General features: G+C 35.7%; 2 protein-coding genes across 2 annotated transcripts in view; one reads left to right on the top strand and one right to left on the bottom strand.

The window, feature by feature from the left end:
• Nucleotides 1–1,660: 1,660 nt before the first annotated feature.
• LOC121429002 (cylicin-1-like) lies at nt 1,661–3,302 on the bottom strand. The gene is made up of 2 exons (XM_041625898.1): nt 3,292–3,302; nt 1,661–2,654 (listed from the first exon to the last, which is right to left on the bottom strand). The coding sequence occupies exons 1-2, from the start codon at nt 3,300–3,302 to the stop codon at nt 1,661–1,663; spliced, it is 1,005 nt and encodes a 334-aa protein (XP_041481832.1).
• Nucleotides 3,303–4,434: 1,132 nt separating this feature from the next.
• Nucleotides 4,435–23,368, top strand: part of LOC121428714 (nuclear receptor subfamily 6 group A member 1-like) — a 37,304-nt gene continuing 18,370 nt past the window's right edge. The window contains exons 1-2 of the mRNA XM_041625523.1: nt 4,435–5,031; nt 20,789–20,947. Coding sequence (XP_041481457.1) covers nt 4,950–5,031; nt 20,789–20,947 — 241 coding nt within the window. The 5' untranslated portion in view covers nt 4,435–4,949. The remainder of the gene's footprint in view (nt 5,032–20,788; nt 20,948–23,368) is intronic.

Below are 23,368 nucleotides of genomic sequence, written 5' to 3'. Positions count from 1 at the left end.
GTGTACCAAATTATGTGTATAGTTACTGAGTTCAAGCTAAAAGTGAATGCCAAATATAGCAGTTCAAGGATATTTATTTTGTTCTTACCCCCCCCCCCCCCCAACTTCTCTCTCTCTCTCTATATCATCAACATGGCACTTGAATGGGCTGTTCGTAGAGTTTCTTCAGAAAGGTCAGTTTAGCCGAGCAAAGTCAACCCGGATACATATTTTTCCCATTGAGGATCTTCTATGCTACTACGACTACATAATTTTTTTTTCAATTTGTTTCCCATCCATAGGGATTTTATTATTATTCAAACATAACAAGATATCAATGACAAATCAAATTAATAACAACGAAATACAGTACAACAGTAATTGCAACAAATATATAAATTGAACTGTCAGGTTCACATGATAGTAAACAATTTAAGAAACAAGCGAGGGGTAAATGAACAATAATATTCATATGTATAATTGTACATGGAAAGGGAACTGAACAGATCACCTCATGTAAACATGGCACGTAATTGAAACAATTTCTTTGTAAACTTTATCATTTTACAATTTGACTCTGCGATATATTTTTCATTCTTGAAATAATTCTGAAGTGCAAATTTGATATTATCAAAAACAGGTAATTGATGTTTTACTCTGGAAGTGTAAATCATTAGCCGTATCACTATCAATAAACAATTTAATGCATGATTACTTGAACCTCTTAAACCAAATAATTTTTCTTTATAAGATAAAAATATTTTATGTCCAGTTTTAAGAAATATTCATTGCTCAAACCTGTCCCATATATGTTTAAGTACATTCACAAAGTAGATGAGTGACTGTTTCACGGTGTACATTACAGTACATTCTTTTTGTTGAGCTAAATTAATTTTAAACAATATTTCATTTGTATATAAAATGCGTTGCATTATTTTGAACTGAAACCAACGTAAATTCACATCGATTCACGACTACATAATATTACTATTTCTACTATTGGTTTGGTTTTATTTACCGTATAAAAATCACAACAAAATACATTGTACAATACATTAAGATTCAATTTATAAACATTTAAAAAGACAAGGATGGATCACTCTATTCAGAGTCATTGTATGGTTCTGATCTTCCTCCTCCTCCTTCTGTTACTACTACTACTTCTATTACTAATACTACTACTTCTACTACTACTACTGCATGCTACCATTACTACTACTACTCCTACTAAGACTACTACTTCTACTACTATTACTATCACTACTATTTCTAGGCCTACTACTACATAAAACAATTTCGCTCAAGTCGGAAGGGAACCGACCGATTTTCATGCCAAACTAAAGTCAACAAAGGCGCAGCCCAGTGGTGTTTTGATTTTTGATATAACCAATCATATATTTTTTTCTCAAGTTGATAAGAACCGCGGGACCAAGACTCATATAAATGTATGTATGCATATATATATATATATATATATATATATATATATATACATACATATTTATGTGTGTGTGTGTGTGTATACATATATATAAAACGATGTTACATTCCGCATGTTGGACACAGATAAGACAAAAGACACAAATAGGTAATGCATTGTAGTTCCAATGAATCCATTACTATCATTCTTAGCATCCTTGCTACAATTCTTACTATCGTTCTTAGCAACTTTACTACAATTCTAACTATCATTCTTAGCATCCTTACTACAATTCTTACTATCATTCTTAGCATCCTTGCTACAATTCTTACTATCATTCTTAGCATCCTTGCTACAATTCTTACTATCATTCTTAGCATCCTTACTACAATTCTTACTATTATTCTTAGCATCCTTACTACAATTCTTACTATCATTCTTAGCATCCTTACTACAATTCTTACTATCATTCTTAGCATCCTTACTACAATTCTTACTATCATTCGTAGCATCCTTACTACAATTCTTACTATCATTCTTAGCATCCTTACTACAATTCTTACTATCATTCTTAGCATCCTTACTACAATTCTTACTATCATTCTTAGCATCCTTACTACAATTCTTACTATCATTCTTAGCATCCTTACTACAATTCTTACTTTTATTCTTAGCATCCTTACTACAATTCTTACTATCATTCTTAGCATCGTTACTACAATTCTTACTATCATTCGTAGCATCCTTACTACAATTCTTACTAATATTCTTAGCATCCTTACTACAATTCTTAACATCATTCTTAGCATCCTTACTACAATTCTTACTATTATTTTTAGCATCCTTACTACAATTCTTACTATCATTCTTAGCATCCTTACTACAATTCTTACTATCATTCGTAGCATCCTTACTACAATTCTTACTATCATTCTTAGCATCCTTACTACAATTCTTACTATCATTCTTAGCATCGTTACTACAATTCTTACTAACATTCGTAGCATCCTTACTACAATTCTTACTATCATTCTTAGCATCGTTACTACAATTCTTACTAACATTCGTAGCATCCTTACTACAATTCTTACTATTATTCTTAGTATCCTTACTACAATTCTTAACATCATTCTTAGCATCCTTACTACAATTCTTACTATCATTCTTAGCATCCTTCCTACAATTCTTACTATCATTCTTAGCATCCTTGCTACAATTCTTACTATCATTCTTAGCATCCTTTCTACAATTCTTACTATCATTCTTAGCATCCTTACTACAATCTTACTATCATTCTTAGCATCCTTCCTACAATTCTTACTATTATTCTTAGCATCCTTACTACAATTCTTACTATCATTCTTAGCATCCTTACTACAGTTCTTATCATTCTTAGCATCCTTTCTACAATTCTTACTATCATTCTTAGCATCCTTCCTACAATTCTTACTATTATTCTTAGCATCCTTACTACAATTCTTACTATCATTCTTAGCATCCTTACTACAGTTCTTATCATTCTTAGCATCCTTTCTACAATTCTTACTATCATTCTTAGCATCCTTACTACAATTCTTACTATCATTCTTATCGTCCTTACAATATATAGGCTTACTATTTTTATCTTCTTTACTACAATTCTTACTTTGCTTTTCTGGTATATTTACGTGCTTCTTACTATCATTTCTATCATTCTTACTTTCATAATTAATTTTTACAATATTTGTTATCATCCTTCACTCTTCTCATCCATATATCATTCGGTAATTTCGGTTCATATTTACTATCGTTCTTAATGACACATGACAAGGAGGAGATGTTTATCTACCCATTTAGTATTCCTGAAATAGACCTATTCTCATCACCAAGGACAATGTACGTGATTAGACCACCTCATATCCATAATGGTTATCACTGAATTCCAAATAAGTCATTTACACAGCCGTATTTTCTATCCAATTTTCATGATCACTTTTCAATATTTTTTCTCCAAAAGTTTAATTGTACGCCCTTTGTCGTCAAATAAACATTTTCCCAGTGTGGGTTACCTCTTCTAGCAATTTTTTTGAGAAAAAATAGCGCCTATACTGTATATTTTCATTCTGCATGCGCTGCAGACATGTAACACAACACTTCCCCTTTTAGTACACATCGCATTGGTTGATAATGATCATTCAAATTCTAATTAATTGTTTTTGCTTGGTTTTATTGTGGTTCTTTCCTTTTCTTTTTTTTTTGTACAATATGTATTAGATTAGATACGAACAGCAAAATAATAACACCACGATTGAAAAAGTTGTTACTTTGGGGTTACTTTCCTAATTCTGCATGGACATACCTACAATACATACACGCATACATACGGAGAAAAAAATGCTTACTAAAATATGAATGTAGCCTAACTATGCAAAATGAAACAGGCAGGAATATACTGATTTCAACCAGTCTACCGAATTACATTATTTCACTCAAGGAGAAAGTTGTCAAAATATCTCTTTGAGGTTGCTTTTTTAATCTCTTTTGAAAATTGAGGAAGAATCAACGCAGAATTCCATCTTCTGAAAGGAATGCTGGATATTATATACTTGGCTGAGCAAACTCAAGATCTGTCTTTCAGAAATAGAGACGAAAATAAGTGCGACAAAGAAAAGAGTTTGCCTCTTTTCTCTCTTTCTCCTATATCTTCCGTTTTTTATTTTTTTATATATAATTCAGCAGTACACTGTGCAGCTTAGCGAGACAAGCCAGCCGAAGCGCCTCGGCGAACCAGTCACCGCGGGAAGGCGAGCAAGCGGGCGAGGTTTTTTGTGTGTACAATGTCATGAATAAAGGGGAAGGTAAATGTAGAGCAGATTGTTACGTAATCACTTAGGTCTAGGCCACTACGTTTCTGAGAGGGATGGTCAGCATTATCAAGAGTACAGGGACCACTTCGATCAATAAATCGTGGGACTTTCCTTATATTTTTCTCGAATTCGTTCTCAGTTGCCGTTGATAAATTGACTATGTATGCTAGGAATAGAGAAGTCGAACAGAGTTTTGGTTCACGGTTCCAAATATATGTCATATTATGGTAGATATTTGACGGTGCGTGCTTATATGTTTAGGACTTACCCCCCACTTTTAAGTCGAAGGTCTCATCCGTAACCTTGATTTCGACAGTTTCGCTGGGTGATTAAATCCCATTCTCATCGTTTTCGAACCAGTCCTGTCTCTCTCTATGTGTACTTTGTGTATATACCGGGTGTTTTGCGATGTATTTGTGTGTTTGCACGAATTGTGTGTATGCATGTATGACCAATAATGTGATATTACGCAACAGCGTCTGTGCCTGTCTGATGGATTTGCCAGTGCATGCATTGGGGGGACTGGGCAGATAGTAATAATTAGAAACTGAGTGAAGGTGGCAGGCAAGTCCAACTCCAAGTATAGTACCGCGCTCTCCTTCAACACTCCTTGGATATCGTCCTTCTCTTCGACGTCCCTGTCGCTGGTCTGGCCAATTTGTTTTTTATCGTGTGTGAGTCCTGTTCGATGACCGGGGCTTGATATGTTACCTTATCCCAGATGGAATCCTTATGCGATGACGGGAACCGGGGAATCACCTCGCCCGACAGTGGAACAACTTCAAGGTGAGATAAAAACCAGACTCCTCTTTTTCGATCGTCTGATCGTTGTCATCAGCCAGGCAGCCATCATCGCGATTTACCCAGAGTTCATTATATTTATTGAGTATATTCGTGGGTTCATTTTGTTTCATTTCTATGTTTATACTAAATAGCTTCAATGAATATAAGACTTACATTTATTTCTATTTAACGTGTCTGACTGTAAACAGAGAAACAATATTGTGTATAGATTGACTCTTTGAGCTGAAGGTTGGATGGAGCTTGTACTGGCCAACCACCATGACCACTGATGCTGTCCTATGAGGAGATGTTTCAACAAACTTTCAGCTCACAATAAAAAATTTATAGTCTGGAATATGTTTTATTAAGTATGAATTAAACATTTTTGATAATAATAGAAGGATGTTTACCATTTTGATCTGTCACGTTTTAGCAATATTCGGTAATTTCTCACTCACATGGCCATTGTCGTCTTGTACCGGGTATTGGTATACCCGCCTTGAAAAGATTGCATTGCGCTCAAGGAAGGTGAAGGACATGTGCGCCTAAAATCATCTTACAGAATACACATGCTTTTCAAGATTATGATATGGATGGTGCTTAATAATGCTCTTCCAAACAAAGTTTACATAGTTATATGAGGGTAATAGCAGTGTGATATTTATAGTTAATAATAACAACATTGTGAAATACTAATTCGTATTCCATTCAAAGTTTGATTGGGTCTTAACTCTTAAAATTATTCAGAGAACTGACTGTGGACAGTGTGGTATGGTATCATCTCACCATGACGTGGTTTAAGCCTATGCGAACTTATGAACTTCGACTTGATATTGTTAATTGCGTCTATATCTTAATTGACAGTATACCCGTCACGTGATATAGGCCTATCTGTACTTGATTTCCCTAATCGACTACACTCATTCAACGGTAAGACAATGTCGAGTTCTGTATCACATTTCAGCCCTGTTTAATTCTGTTATGAACTTGGCAGTGTACCCGCCCATAAAAAAATGGCGGCTGGTTCCACGAGTTGGCTAGTTTATCCAAGTGTTTATCGATCGTACTATCCTGCAGTTCAAAAGGCCTTTGTCTGATAATCCCCCTTCTCGTTCAAGTTGTTGCGTAATAATAAGCCTTGCCATTCTAGCTGTAAACCGTTATATTCCCTGTAGCGTTTAGTTTGTGTTGAAGCTGAAGGTACCGTTATAAATCTTCGCACAGATAAGCTATGAACTTGTACGTTACGATAGGCCTACTAACGTTTGCAGTATATACAACGTCCCACACTGGCAAGTGGCAATTCCATGATTAACTAGAGGAAGTGTAGATGATAACTGCGGGGTATTTTTAGCAAGACACTTGCAATCGTATCGAAATTATGTACATATTCCACTCAACAAAAAGTTGGTTTTGGAGAACAGAGATAACACGCATAACACTGAAATTTTCATCAAATTCGGATGGGAAATAAGAAAGAAATGACAATTAAATGTTTCGCTTAATTTCACCATGTATTGTAGCTCCATGATTTCACAAAACAATGATGCTGTAGGCACACCCCGGTCGGTATGCAAAATGAGGAGACTGATGATATCATCCACTATATCTTTTGTATCTTATGTGCAATATGAAATATTTAAATATGAATATGTTTTATGTGAAACAAAGTTTTTTCCTTACTGAACATTTAATGATTTGAACAGTAAAGTTGGTCCTTATTGTCAAATCTTTAAAATTGAAATATTGTAATTCGAACAATAAAAAGAAATAGTGAGGGACATCATCGACTCTCGATTTCATGTCACTGAGTTGTGCATAAAACTGTTTTGTGAAACATAAGCGAAACTTTAAAATGTCATAATTTTCATGTTTGACATCCTCTGAAAATTTTCAGCGTTATGCTTGTTTTATTTTTCGCTATCGGTTCGAATCAAGTATTTTTTTTTTTTGGGGGGGGGGGGTGAACTTGACCTTTAGTTTTACTACCAGGGCCCTCTAACAGCAACATGAAGCTTAGCGATCGATAAAATGGAGCTGATTTTTTTTTCTACAATGGATTATACACACTATTCAATACTCCGGGCTGAATATATTTATATCAAAATAAATAGATAAAATTTCACAGAGCAAAATGCTGAAAATTTGATCAAAATCGGATAACAAATTAACGAAGTTGTTGAATTTTAAATATTTGCATTTTTCCTGTGTGACAGTTTTAGGCATGTCTTCATGAATATTCATTACGTGGGCTGATGATGTCACATTCCCTCTTTCCATTTTCTTATGTTATTACATTTTTATTAATTCACATTATGGTGATCATTTATTTTAACTATTTTTACTATTTAATCTGTAGAAAGGTATCTGGTTTTTCGGTCGGGATCCCGATGTCTAACACAAAACTACAATAAGTTAATACATCAAAACTGGAAAAGGGGATGTATATAGAAGTAACGGCCATGTTGAAACTTTTGTTGGAACGAAAATTAAAGGTCAAGTCCACCTCAGAAAAATGTTGATTTGAATCAATAGAGAAAAATCGGACAAGCACAATGCTGAAAATTTCATCAAAATCGGATGTAAAATAAGAAAGTTATGACATTTCAAAGTTTCGCTTATTTTCAACAAAATAGTTATATGAACGAGTCAGTTACATCCAAATGAGAGAGCCGATGATGTCACTCACTCACTATTTCTTTTGTTTTTTATTGTTTGAATTATACAATATTTCAATTTTTACGGATATGACTATTACGACCTCCTTGCCTTAAGCACAAAATGTAAAAATAATGGAATTCCACGTGTTCAGGCAGGAATGAAACTTCATTTCACATGACAATGACAGTGACGTCATCAATTCTCTCATTTGGATGTTACTGGCTCGTTCATATAACTATTTTGTTGAAAGTGAGCAAAACTTTAAAATGCCATAACTTTCTTATTTTACATCCGATTTTGATGAAATTTTCAGTTTTATGCTTGTTGAATTTTTCTCTTTTTATTCAAATCAAATTTTTGTTGGGGTGGACTTGTTAAGTAACAATTAACTTACATTAGGGTTTATATTTCACTCCTTTTACAATTATGGTATATGTTTCCATGTAAAAACATTACGCCAACAATAATTATTCTCGCATTGAACTAAAACATACTTTAAACTTCCACACTCTATGCCACTTTCTCGTCACTGAAGCAAATATAGAATAGGGTCATGGAATCGGTGTTTATCAAATACTCCTCATTCGACGATAATAATGAAAGGTCAATTTGCGAATAAATGAAATACATAATAAGTAATGAATTGTGGCGGTACATAGGTGATGATGGCTCCATCGTGCAGTCGTGATAATGGATTCAGGTGGAGTTAAATCACACACCTGGTTCAACTCGAATTATTACAAAGGGAACAATGAAGATGAACAATGAAGAATAATAATTGTGTAACGACCTGTGTCATGATATTAAATTAAAGTTTGAAGTTGAAGAAGGACACTTTCCTATCCTTGGATTGTAATAGATATTGACCAGATGTCAGCTGTAAGAATCTAGACTCTAGGCTCTACATTAGTTGAGTTTTGATGAGCGTTGTTCAAGAAACATTAGTTTTTGACCATGTGATTAAGCTCATTCAAGACAAATATAATAAGCTATTGCCAGGGGCGGATCCAGCTTTCGCCAATAGGGGGGGCCGAAAAATATTTTCATCAAAATTTTTCTCGATTGGCCGCTATAATCTGATTTTTTGTTGGTTTTTCAGGGGGTAGTCCTTTAAAAAGACTGAAGTTTTAAGTATATGGTAGTTGTTATTGTTATAAACAAGATAAGGTATCTCATGTGGTCTTAATATATAATGCGAGCGCGAAGCGCGAGCTAAAATTCTTTGATATTTTATGTCCTTAGAGCTGAAGATTCTGAGCAGTTTTTATAATCATGCATGAACAAAGATAAGTATCCAAGTAAACAATGCGAGCGCGAAGCGCGAGCCGAAATTTTATTATAGTAACGTGAAAAGGGACTCAATTAGGACTGTTTTTAGTGATTAATGAAGAGGATACAAGTATCACCAATTAAATAATGAGTGCGAGCTCAAAATTTTTGATATTCCGACCTGAAAACTGGACAGTCTAAGCGCGTTTTTATTTAAATAAAGAACAAGCTGTGTGTCTCAAACAATTAAATGCGAGCGCGAAGCACGAGCTTATTTTTTTTATATACTGACATGACAAACAGATAAAGGAGCATTTTGACAAATTTTTGAAAGAATTTCCAAAGAGGATAGGTATCTCACAAATCAAACAATGCGAGCGCGCAGCGCGAGCCTGAAAATTTTGATATAACAATTTGTGTAAATCAAACAAAATAATAAAAGCTTGATGTGCGAGCTAAACATTGTGAGCAAATTGATATAAGAACTGGATATATTAAGTGTCATTTAACAAACTAAATGGGATTCATTACACAGGCAATGCGAGCGCAAAGTGCGAGCGAATTTTTTTTTAATATAAAGTCTATTTCCCGATTCTTCCCCTAACCCTTTTTTTTGTTTCCTTTCGGGGTCGGGCCGGCCGTTACGAGGCTGCATGTAAATTACATATCATGGTTATAATACCTCTTTCTTACTTTTCTATCTGTTTTTCGTAGTTTCTATCAAGTTAAAGAGTACACTTTTTCTGCAGGTTGTCAAAAAATAGGGGGGCCGGGGCCGGCTCGGCCCCCTCCTGGATCCGCCCCTGATTGCTATTGTATGAAATATATTTGAGACTTATCCCCGTAAGTTCATCCATCATGAATTTTCCCTTGCTTTACTTAGAGGCCCTTTTTACGATTTTATTTTTCAAAGGAGGCCGTATTTTGCACCGTGACTTTTCAGTAAAATATATTTCATCAACGTTCTGTATGACTAAATTTCAAATAATTTATATGAAATTGTATACGCATAAATTATGACAATGCAGAAGTGGGATGCTGGGGTGCTGAAGCACTCCCCAAAATTGATTCAGGGGGTGCTTGTCAAAGTTTTCTTGACCAAAATCACCTTCATTTGGAAGTGATGACCTCTTTTTTTTTTTTTTTTTTTTTTTAGCAAACAACACCCCCTGCCTAATAATTAATCTGGACGAATGTTTATTGAAAAATATGCATATTTACCATCAGAAAGGTTATAAAAAGGTTTGTCATTTTGTACTATATTTAAAAAACGTCTCATTTAAACTTGAATCTAATCACTTAATTGGAATTGCCCTTTGGAGTAGTAATTAAGCAACAGACAGGGTATTAAAAGATTTTCAAGAAATAAATCGCTGGTAAACAACTTAATGAGCCAAAAATTTGGAGGGGCACAGTACTGCGCGTGTGGGAGTATTTCTTAACACTAAATTCTAGAGCGAGCAAAGTAAGCTAGAAAAAAAATCGCACCTTTTTAGAATGAAAATCTAATTTGTGAAATATTTTGACATGTATTCAGATCTCAACCTTTTTCACTTTCTTTTCTTTCTCCTTCATTTACTTTTTTCTTGGTCGTAGAACAATTTTTTGGGAGGGAAAATGCCTCACCTCGCCTCCCCCCCCCATCCATACGCCAGTGCAGATGTATTTGGATATTCATAAATGATATACAAAGATTCCAACAATGAAGAAGTAGAAGATTAAGAAAATCTAGTGTTTTACAAAATAGGTTGTACTCATGTTATTTTCCAAGGGTAATGAATGGTTCAATAACTTCAAGGGCCGCCCTGATATTTTTTCTCCCAGAAGAATTCAAGTGGTACCCGTTTACACACACCTGGATGGAGGGATAAAACAATCTATCTGCATGTGACCTTGAAGTCCCGTAACAACATGGCTATTTTTGACCCACACATTAGTCTGCAGGCACAGACCCTGATTGAAACTATGATCAACAAGTGTGTCTCCACGCAAAGACTAGCACATACACGACTTGCTGAGCGAGAGGGCCTTCAGTACACAAGTCATGAGTAGGCTGCAATTCATACCCTTTACTCGAGTGAAGGGTTTGCACATCAGACTACCCACACATTACAAGCATAATGGTCTACTCTGAAGTGTATAGGCCTATGGTTTGGGGTAAATATGGTAATATTTCTTTGTAATTGTAGTAATCACATGAAAGAGCTTTAATGTGATCTTAAAGGGATGGTCCGGGCTGAAAAGATTTATATCGAAATAAATAGAGTAGAATTCACAGAGCAAAATGCTGAAAATTTCATCATAATCGGATAACGAAGCTATTGAATGTTAAAGTTTATCAATATTTTGTAAAAATAGTTATATGCACATCATTAATTTTTATTAGGTGGGCTAATGATGTCACATCCCCACTTTCCTATTTGTTATCTTATGACATGAAATCATAAATGTTTCATTTGTCCATACATGTGTAAATGAAGTGTCTCCATTATGATGAAAAAAGTTGCAGCGATGAATAACTAATGCACTTAATCAGTTGTCAATCCAATTGTTTTAGTTCTTGGTAGAAAATTTTCGAATAAACCTAATTCCATATAATAAAATAAAAAAGAACAAGTGGGGATGTGACATCATCAGCCCAACCAGTGAATATTCATAAAGACATGCCCAGAACTGTTTCACTGGAATTGATGAAAATATTTAAAATTCAATAACTTCGTTTCGTTATTTGTGATCCGATTTTGATCAAATTTTCAGTATTTTGCTCTGTGAATTTTCCTCTATATATTGAGATATAAATATTTCCAGCCTGGACCATCCCTTTAAGTACCGATACTATTACACGCATAAATCTTGAAAGTTAAAATTGGTTCTTAAATCTGATATGGAAGAGTAGAAAAAGCATTCTCTATGATTAGGCCTATACTGGTACCCAATACCAAACGTTCAAGAAAAGGAATATTGCTGACGGTGAACACATTTTTTTAATGAATAAAGATACTTTAGTGCTATGCATTTCTTAATGATTATTCTATATTTTTATAAGGTATCTCAAAGTTATATTTTTGTCACAATGCTTGGGAATGCTTTTCGCATTCAGAGTCTTGGTAACTACTTGCGCCAGGGGCGACCGCTCTCTATAATTTTTCAAAAAATGAAAAGGAAAAGAAGTAAAAGTGGAAAAGAGGGGAAGGGGAGAGGGGGGAGAAGAGTATGATAAGGAGAGGTCTGGATCGTGTTACCATTATATGATGCCCCTATAGACTTAAATAAAAAAAAGCTCTATGACGTCACCTCCGTGTCGTCTTGCCCCCCCCCCCCGTCAAAATAATCTGGCGCCGCCCCTGATTCTATTTACTCAATGTAACTTTCAGGCAAGTGAGCATTAGTTGGTTTCATCCATCTTCTGTTCTTCATAATCTGATAATTGTACTTTCGTTTTCATTCTGTTCTCTTTCCTTATGCTTTTCTTTTATTTCCTACGGCGGCCCTTGTGAATTCACCGAATTTCGAGTGGCCGGATGTGCACACTTAAGTCCATATCCTATATAAAAAAATGGCATGGTTGATTAAAATTTTATTCTCTGTACCCGAAGTTTCTATAGAAGACGAGCAAGTGTTTATTGAACTTGAATAGATACAGAATGACGTTTAAATCAGTTTGACGCTGCTCTTCATTATTATGTAACTGGGAGGTATAGGCCTACAATCATGTAGGCTGCATGGCAGTGACAAACACTTCACCCCTCCTCCCTTCCTCCTCTACCCATCCCTCCCCCCTCTACCCCTGCCCCTCCAAGTTTCTGTTCAAGTATACGACCTTTCGTATATAAGTGTATGAATCTGTCATATTACCTGGGTTCGATTGTTACAATACATGTTAATAATTGTTATAAATGATGTTGGCCAGGCCTACCCAGCGATGTCGTTCATTGTATTTCAGCATATTTATACACTATTATCTCACTATAATTTGTTCATTGTGGTTGTCATTTCGCGTGGAAACATCAATGGAGTTCGAATCATGTTTACTTGCAGTTGTATTGAATATCTTTCCTTGATTCAAAATACCAAAGTAAATAGGTAATCAAAATTAATGCTCGTTAATCACGTTGTGCAGAAAGAAAGGGTTTGGGAAGTAGACAAAAGATGTTGAAATACGGGAGAACAGATTCCGAAACCACTAATGCTCTCTGGTCACTTTCCTTTTGAACTCGCGAGCATTCAACCTGGTGAAGTTTGAGAATAACAGTCAAATTCATTGCGGGGTAATTGTTTTGACCTTACTGTTACGAGGAACTACTCAACAAAAACCTTCCTTTCTTTCGGATACGCTTTCCAGGTGAAGTAAACGAAATTATGTTTTTACTCCTCATAGCAAGAATGTGACCCCTGCAAAGTGACCCACCGCAAAAAAAAAGACCTAAAAAAAAACGCTTTCTTATGTAAGCGCTAATTTAACACGTCCTTCGTGCTTGGTTTTAGGTGAAGTTCGGTTTTCGAGGAAGGAAAAAATGGACAAAACAAACCTTGAAAAAAGACTGGGAATACCTCCTGGAGAGTGGCTACTTCAGAAGTTCAAATATTTCTGGTCAGTTATGGAGGTTGACCACTGAAATATGATCATATCTCCCATTATGTGATGTGACTCATGTGCATAATTATGTACTTTACATGATTCATTAACAAGAAGAATAGACTTGACAGTGAAACAAATTATGATGAAAACTTTAGTAGCTACAGAGAAATTGTCTTCATTTACTGATAATTTCCAACTGAATGGACTGCCGTCTTACATCTTTGGGAGTCTCCGTATTCTTGATGATTTGTGTTCACTCTGCAACTCTCATGGATGAGCACTATGATTCGAAGCCCGCCCTCTGTCATCCAAGAGGGGAATGAGTACTCCGTCACCACCCCTTCCTCAAGTTTACCTGGAAATAATATGATTTGAACAGATGAGAAAAATATCAGAAAAGCAAAACACTGACAATTTGATCAAAATCGGACAAGGAATAGGGTCCTAAGTAAGTTGCGACATTTTGACGATTTGCATCATTTTGGTGGAATACTGTGCATGTCTTCATGAATATTTAATGAGCAAACTTATGATGTCATATCCCCACTTGTTCTTTTGTATTTTCTTATACGAAATTATATTTATTCAGATAGTTCCCCCTAGAACTAAAAAAAAATAGATTAACAGCTGATTTAATGCATTAGATATTTATTGCTGTAACTTACATTATCGTAAGGGAGACATATCCTTATTTTTATGAAAAATAAAATATTCATGATTTCATGTAAAACATAAGAAGAATGAAAGTGGGGGAAGTGACATCAGGCCACCTAATGAATATTCATGACGAAGGGCATACCACCATTATCACAGATATTGCTAAACTTAAAAAAATCTAAAACTTTGTTATTCTGTTTATCAGATTTTGATGAAACATTCAGCAATTTGCTCTATGAATTTTACTCTGATTAGATGTAAATATTTTCAGCCTGGAGTACCCTTTTAAAATCCGTAAAACTAAAACACCCACGTCCACCGTGTTATCTACACTCACCGGCATCACACACACCCACATCAGTTCCTTCTCATCAAACAGAAACACAATCTTCACTAAGCTTCCTCTACATTCATCCAGACGGACATTAATGTACACTTAATGATTATTTATACACGTTTTGATAAAATCATAGGTGCGAACATTTATTTACTAAGAAACAAAACAAAATTAATACTTTTTAATATTTGAAAACAACTCTAGATGTTTTGAACTATTCAAAATTAAGTGGAACTCCACCTTGCCAAACCCAGCCAAATAAATGAAAAGGGAAAGTGAGTGAGAGAATGGAAGGAAGAATGAAGATGATTATTTAATAAAAGAAAACATGTAACTGTCTAACACGCCCTTTTATTCAACTGCATGGAAACAATAAAAGTTCATATTTAGTTTCTATCAAACCCATTTCACCACCACCCCTCCCAAATCAAAATATCATCGCACGCCCCTGGTCAATCTCTAAAATTTCATAAATAATGTGGATTGATAAATATATATAGATCCCAGTCAGGGACGAGCCATGCTGGTAAAGTGATAGGGAAAAGGGCTAAATATAGGCCTATTTTCTTGAATGAGTTGAACAGCCCCGGAATAATAGATGACATCTTTTTTTGTGAAGGAATCAATGTGATTGTAATGGTAAATAATTTGAGACTTCCAGACAAGCATAAGCCTCAAAAGAGATTCTCAATATAACGGTTGCATTATTATGGCGGCTAAGCTAAGTGCAGGGGCGTACCATTTGATAAGTCTCGATGGGCATTGATTGTGCCCCCCCCCCTCCTCCCCGAAAAAATGTATGTAAGACCTATTACAAAGAGTAAGATAAGACGATGTTGAATGATTATATTGAACTTTTTTCACGGTCCTGAGTGATCTTATTCCATAGGGCATAAAATTTATGTTTTAAATCCACCATCTTCCATACACTATGTTAACTGTGGTATAGATTTTGTTTATATGGATAAAAATACCGATTTTTGACAATTAATCCGGCATGAAGGAAAATCCCAGATTATATAACAATTTTAGGCTGTCGGAAGCTGACTGAAAGTTTGGCCAAAAAATATTCGCATCGGAAAATTGTTAATAAACAGACCGTCTTAAGCTGATAAGTTTTGGAGCTCTACCTTTCTATTAAAGGCAAATTTAATTTCAAGTAAAAAAAATAATTAAAATTTAGGCCTTTATGCTTGAAATTAAATCAGGGGATGGGCAATTAAGTAGATTTCCAAAGTAGACCTAGGCATGTACTAGGTCTGTTATCACTTACAGTAAAAAAGAGGTTCCCGTTTTTTTTTACCGTGATTACATCAATAATCACGACATTGACATATTCAGATCTGCGATTTTCAATTCACAAGTCCTTAATTAAAGTAATAAATACTGTCATTTTTAGTGGGGATTTGGGTTTTAAAGATGTTTCTTTGCTTCGAAAATTCAGTAGTCGTGGTAGACCGGATTCATTCTCCTGTGACCCACTTTAATATTGGTTGCGAATTCGCCTTTATTTTGTTGCTATGTCCGGCAAGCTTGACCATTTCTGACAAACTTTTCCATCATTTTTTTAAACACAAAGTTCTGATAATGTTCGTCTAAAAGTCATCTCAGCTCTCAGAGGCATCAACTATTCAAATCCGATTAATGAAATGAGACACATAAAATAGCAAAATATGTGAAATGAAAGATATTTTTGTCAAGAAAACCGCCCAGGTATGACTGGTGATTGGGGAATGGATGAAAATACTGCTTTGATATGATCAAAGGAAAGAAAAACTCGAAAATAACTCTCCACTTCATTGTCCCTGTAGAGAGTCGCTTTTGTTGTTGGCTTGGCTCGAGCGAGCTGGTCCAGTCGGTTACAATAGGTGTCCATCTTCGGCCCAGACACAATAGGGGGAGTTTTGGCGAGATAACAATGAAGTACATGGGCATGTGCATTGCGCTGTTGCACCACTCAAGGACATCGGCTAACAAAGGACTCAAGAGAATCTGCAAGTATTAACGCCATGGCTTGGCCAATCCTCTCTTAAAAAAAGACACCTCAGTTTGCAAGTTGGTATCCTTTCACCAATAATCGATTTTTCTTTTCTTTCTGAACGATGTGGGATGTTGTTTCGATCGGTGGAGTTTTAAAAAGGGGCAGGTATCGCACCCCACTGATCTCTCGAGGTTATCATTGATTAATGTTATTCATTGGTTAATGTTGTAGCTAGACACCCCACCGCCCCCTCCCCATATCTTGTCGTGTCAATGATCGATGTGAATAGTAAACCTTGATTATACTGGAATGTTTCTTTTATTGATCGGCTCATTTTCTTTTCAGGATTTCAGTGACAGTTATCAATATTTTTACGAATTTTATTTGGGAAAGAACCGAGTTGCTCGCGTCAATTATGATTTTTGCAAGTGTTATGACACTGGAGATAAAGGCATTTAGAGCTTTTTTCGTGAGGCAAATAGTGGTATTTTTTATATCAAAACGCAGATTTTTTTTAATTGTGATGACACACGGTAAAAGATGTGATAAAAAAAAAGAAATGCAGGAGCACGATCCGAACACTTGACGTCTTATCCCCACTTATTTGGGTCGGTGTGAATGATTTAGTTATTAACGTATCCCCAACTTTTAACGACGCTGGCTTGCGCCAAAACAATGCACAGTTAATGCGTTAGCTGGGATCGTTTTCTTTAGTCTTTCAGATGTAGGCCTACAGATAGGAGGGGGGGGGGGGCATGGATTCCCAATCTTTTCACGATCAAGAATAAAAATGGGAGAAAATATACGAAAAAGTGTAATATGTACTATTTTATGAATATTATGTAAAAATTATCCATTTTTATTTTCAATGAAAACTTATTCGCTCGCTTCTCTCACTCGCAGGTTTTTTTTTATTTGTTTTTTATAGAAATTTTGTCCCGTAATTCATGTCTGGCCCCTCAAAATGTTTTGCTCACTACGCTATATACCGATGTCATTGTTATTGTAAACATCATTTCTTTAACTAGAGATCAGAAAGTTTATAAGAGTACCGACGCAATGGCCATCTGATGTGATTTCGACATAAATAAATAAGAGAAAAATCAAACTAGCATGACGCTGAAAATTTCATCAAAATTGGATGTAAAATAAGAAAGTTATGACATTTTAAAGTTTCGTTTAATTTTCACAAAACAGTAATTGCACAACTCAGTGACATCAAATGCAGATCAGTCGATGTCCATCACTCACTATTTCTTTTTTTTTTCATTTTTTAAACAAATTTGACAATAAGGACTAACTTGACGGAATCATATTGTAATAAATAATGCTAATCCCACGTGTTCTGGGAGGAATTAATCGTTGTTTTACTTGACAATGAGGAGAAAATTACAATATTTCATATAATAACATACAAAAGAAATAGTGAGTGGGTGACGTCATCAATCTCTTCATTTGCATACCGGCCAGGATGTGCATAGAACTGTTTTGTGAAATTAAGCGAAACTTTAAAATGTCATAACTTTCTTATTTTACATCCGATTTCGATGAAATTTTCAGCATGGTGCTTGTTTGATATTTCTCTTTTTATTCAAATCAACATTTTGTTAGGGTGAACTTGTAATGATCACATTATAGTACGATGATCAGATTTCATTTCATCCAAAGACATGACCACTGTTATTGTTTATATATTTGTAATGCATCGATATGCTAATAATGATAATGATGTATCGAAAGCATGTCAGGCCTAGATGAAATATTGTATTCATGAGCATGATGAAGAATAATTAATTTATAATGTAGGGTCCCGAGACATGGCTTCTTTTCTGGACATCGATGAGCCTCTATTCGCGACGATTTCGAAAAAAACGATTTCATAACTTAATAGTTGAAATACATGGGACCTGACACAGAAAAAAATGTTTGCAATCAAATTATCATATGTAAAATGTAAACGACGTAAATTTCGTCATCTATTTGGACTAATTTGTGTTGCGTTAGAATAATAAGATAATTTTCTCAAATAACACTCTATAAACCTATGTGAGTTTTTTTTTATCCCAAGTAATTTATCTTCATTCTCACACGCCCACCTTCTCTTTGGGGCCTTGAAATTATTCATATTTTTCAAACTCATGTAAATGTATTTTAAGAGTGAACCATTGCATGTCTGTGGGCGTATGTGATATATGATTAGTTTTAATTAACCATTCGTTGCTATTTTAACTACTTCTGTGTGATGCATCATACGAGCATAGCTCCATGATACGAGCATGCAGGTAGCACTCTATATTTTCATCTCATCAGTTCCATTTATGGCATCCCCTCAGAAAGTATGAAATGATTTTCATGGGCTCAAATTTTGAAATACACTCTTAAAACAAATCAGTCAAATTGACTAGACCAGTAGTCAGCTGTGAGCAATATGGCAATCACTGATATTCACATTTCTGACATATATTCTTGTCAGAAATAACTCTGTTCTAGTAAAATATGACTAGATAATAGTCAAATATGACTAGAATAACAGTTGCACCCAGCTGACCCTATTAACTAGTCATTTTTGACTGATTTGTTTTTAGAGTGTAGGCCCAGCACGCTTCTATAAAAATAATTAATCACGACATAATTTGGGAGCTGCTGGCATGTGATGTCACAAATCAAAATTTCGAAAATAAGACAAAACCCTGAAATACTACGATTGGTCGTGAAAGTTCCGTCACGAATATTTTTTTCTCATTTCATTGTTTATTGAACCAAATTGACATCAGGCCAGGGTAGATGCCCCGTATATTTTCACTAGTCTTCATTCTTCCAGCCGTCGAATTCATTCGACTCGTTTTAGCATGTAGTACTCTGGTATGGAACGCGAAACACAAATCAATATTGTGGGGCATATTGAAACACCAATGGGCTGATCGCTCGCCACCCTTTTTTCTCCCCTCCCATCATTTCCCTCCCTCTCTCTCTCATGAATTTTATTGTTACTAATGTAGAGCACATTGAAGCATTCGTCTCCGGGACAGTTGATTACGTAACACAGACAAAAACATGATCCCCTTTTCAACCGCCGGAGTATCATCTCTTCAAAATCAAGATGTAGTCTACTTCCAGTCCATTAGGACTTCTTTAATTGCAACTAGGGCCTTTGGGTCAGACAACCAACTATGGAGAAATGTTTTTTTTAAGGATGTTTTTAATTGTATTGTATTCTTTCAAATCAAAATACACATTCACATTTCATGAACAATTTGTACAAATTATCTAAAACATGATTAAGAATTATTCAATAAATCCATATCCCATAATAATAATTATACGAAATATACATCAATCTTCAAAGATACCGGAAATGGAAACTGACATTTATGTGTTACAACAACTCCAAAATGAAATATTAACATGATGTATTTAATGACAAGAGAGAAAATAAAGGCCAATGATACAAAAGTGAAGTGTACATTAATGTTGTAGCAATAAGCCATGTAAAGTCATAGATTCAGGGGTGTACCCTGTCCTATATCCATTTTCATTAGTTAACACGTTCATATTTAATGTAGCCCCGGTCATATATATTGATGCCGGATTGCCCCGGATCAGATGCGGGAAGATCCGTGGAAGAGATCCGTTGGAGGTCTGTGAACGCCCGGGGAAGGCTCAATACCACTTGCGTACCTATAGGGGGGGGGTGCAGAGGGGCAGTCTGTCCCCCTGACGAGTCACAACCCATACAAAAGACATATCCCTGCCCCCCCCTGACGAGCTTGAAGACCTTTTTTTATTTTTTTTACTTTATTTTTTTGCTTGTCAAATTTTTCGACCGTTTTGCCCCCCCCCCCTGTGGAAAATCCCAGGTACGCCATGCACTGCCCAATACGACAGTTTTGGGGAGATAAAAACATCGGGCGTCATCCGTGGACTGCCATGATGGCAGATCTATCCGGGATGGTCCGTGTGGCTGTCGTGTTGGTTCATGCTGACCCCTAAATAGTTCGTGTAGACACCGTGCCTACCGGCATGGTCGTGTAGATCCTTGTAAGCGCCGTGTAGATGATGCAGTTGCCGTGTCAGTACCGTGTGTGCAGGCATCAACGCTCGTCGAGGGTCAATCTGAGGGAAGCTATCCTGCAAATTATCGTGTAGATCCTTGAGCATCCGTGTTTAGACTCATCTCAATAACATCTTGTTGTCGATAGGACCTGTACTCTGTAGTGCTTATTGAAATCATAAAAGTTCAGTTTTTTTCTATTTTCTATTTTTTATCCTATTGCAGCTTTTGATTTTTCGATCAGAGGTCCGTCGTTCGTGCCTGGTGCCACATACACACCAACAAGCATCAGTCCTGTAGCAACGGACCTGGGATCACCACCCGTCCAAGACGATGGCAAATCTTGTCTCATCTGCGGAGATCGCGCCACAGGTCTTCACTATGGTAAGCGTCCTCAGCTCATAAAGGGGTAGTCCAAATTTTTTTTCCATGGGCGGAAATCCCAGGGGCTACTCAAAATAGTTGGACACAATTCAAATGCTCCCCACTATTTGGGGTCATTTATGATGGTAAGAAATACATCATTCAAAATCGAAATAAAGCGTGTATTTTAGGACGAGATGACCTTTTTTTTTTGCTTGTCAAATTTTCAAGCCCCTTGTCCCCCCTACCTTTTGGGAGAGATTTCTGCCCCTGATTTTTACCCACCTATAATAAGGTCTAATTCACGTAAATGGTTGTATTACCCCCCCCCCAAGAAAAAAGTTTATTTCCCGGGGTTAATGTAGTCAGACTCTGCCTCATGAATATTCATGGCAGAATATAGCGTAATTTCAATCGCATTAATGAGCTCGCCGGGTGTGGAGCGATTGGTAAAATGTGAGTTTACTGCAGTCAAGATCACTGGCACAGGTTCTAGTATCTACGTAAACGATTTTTTTTTTCGTTTTTTTAAATAAAAAATTAGGCAACACTGAAAGAAAATAAGAAATATATAAGTCTAAAATGTGTAGACATGTGACTTTTGTGCGTCTCTATAGTGGGCTTTGGTGAAAGTAGTATCTTCCGGCTCACAAGGGGCCAAAATCCACCCAAAGTGGACTCCTATATGCCTATAGGCAGTCACACGTGAACATTTTAACCTGCGTATGCCGAGGTAAGAAGGCTCTGGCAAGCCATAGCCTGTGTATGCAGAGGTGTCTATGGCAAGCCATAGCCTGCGTATGCAGAGGTGTCTATGGCAAGCCATAGCCTGCGTATGTCGAGGTACAAAGGCTATATGGCATGCCAGTTTTTGATAACAAGCCTTGTCTTTAATTTACGGAAAGTCATTTCTTCTTATAAATACATAATGCTCATAACTTATTATTTTTCTATTTTCCTCAATCTTTCATTTGTCCGTTTTAATTTTCTCTTTGATATGAATTCAACTGATTTCAATGGTTTCATTCTCCTGTGATAAAAACCACAAAATATAAGCGGGGAAGTAAGAAGGACAGCGGGATCGTCAAAAAACCGTTAAACTTAAGCTTTTATTGACGATATTCAAAAGACCAAACTGAAATGACCCTAAGTTCAAAATACGAAAAATTTCCGTAGTTCAAAATAGCAAATTTTCTTTGAGAATTTCGACCGTGACAGAGCGTGAATCGTTGTAGCGCCTTCTTGTGGCAACGAAATGGGTTTTTATGATTCAATTGGCCATCAAACTCTTAAAGATTATTTAAAACTATATACCACATATACTTTTCCAAGAGACCTGTTATGTGATTAAAACACCCAAGAGAAAGTTTGAAGAACAATATAGGCTCGAAAGTATGACGGTTATTCGACGAAACAAATGAACGAATGAAAAAATACCATCAAACATCATGTATGGAATCCAATTGTTTTTTCTTCCACCTGGTGCATTATTTTATTTATAAATATCTGACAAATATGTTGACCTAATTGATCAAATTAAGCTAATGTAATCATTGTGTGATTGTACCGAAATTGTATGGTTGTACCGAAAATTATTTCGTGAATACTTGTATCAAATGATTTTCCCGTTTAATAAACTCCTGAGGGGACAACTCCTTTTAAATTGTTATATTTTGTTTCTTTTTTTAAAACACTAAACCATGATGATAAATTGTCAGGAAAAGGGTGACCCCCCCCCCCTTCTCTCCCCTCAAAGTTGTAACTTAAAGGACAAGTCCACCCCAACAAAAACTTGATTTGAATAAAAAGAGAAAAATTCAACAAGCATAACACTGAAAATCTCATCAAAATCGGATGTAAAATAAGAAAGTTATGGCATTTTGAAGCTTCGCTTATTTTCAACAAAATAGTTATATAAACGAGCCAGTTACATCCAAATGAGAGAGTTGATGATTTCTTTTGTATTTTGTTATATGAAATATTTTTATTTTCTCGTCATTGTCATGTGAAATGAAGTTTCATTCCTCCCTGAACACGTGGAATTTCATTATTTTAACATTTTGTGCTTCAGGCAAGGAGGTCCTAATCGTCAAATTCGTAAAAATTGAAATATTGTATAATTCAAACAATAAAAAACAAAAATAGTGAGTGAGTGACATCATTGACTCTCTCATTTGGATGTAACTGGCTCGTTCATATAACTATTTTGTTGAAAATAAGCGAAACTTCGAAATGTCATAACTTTCTTATTTTACATCCGATTTCGATGAAATTTTCAGCATTGTGCTTGTCCGATTTTTCTCTATTGATTCAAATCAACATTTTTCTGAGGTGGACTTGACCTTTGATATGTCCAATTCAAACAAGTGAAGGGTGCGGTTAGATGGTTATGTCATGGAGCTAGATAGCTTATCGGAAGTGAATCTATAACTTGTGGGCCTG

Source organism: Lytechinus variegatus, chromosome 15 (assembly GCF_018143015.1).
Source record: "Lytechinus variegatus isolate NC3 chromosome 15, Lvar_3.0, whole genome shotgun sequence".
Lineage (NCBI taxonomy): Eukaryota > Metazoa > Echinodermata > Echinoidea > Temnopleuroida > Toxopneustidae > Lytechinus > Lytechinus variegatus.
The sequence above is the reverse complement of the archived record's forward strand: the minus strand, read 5'-3'. Positions and strand labels throughout refer to the sequence as shown.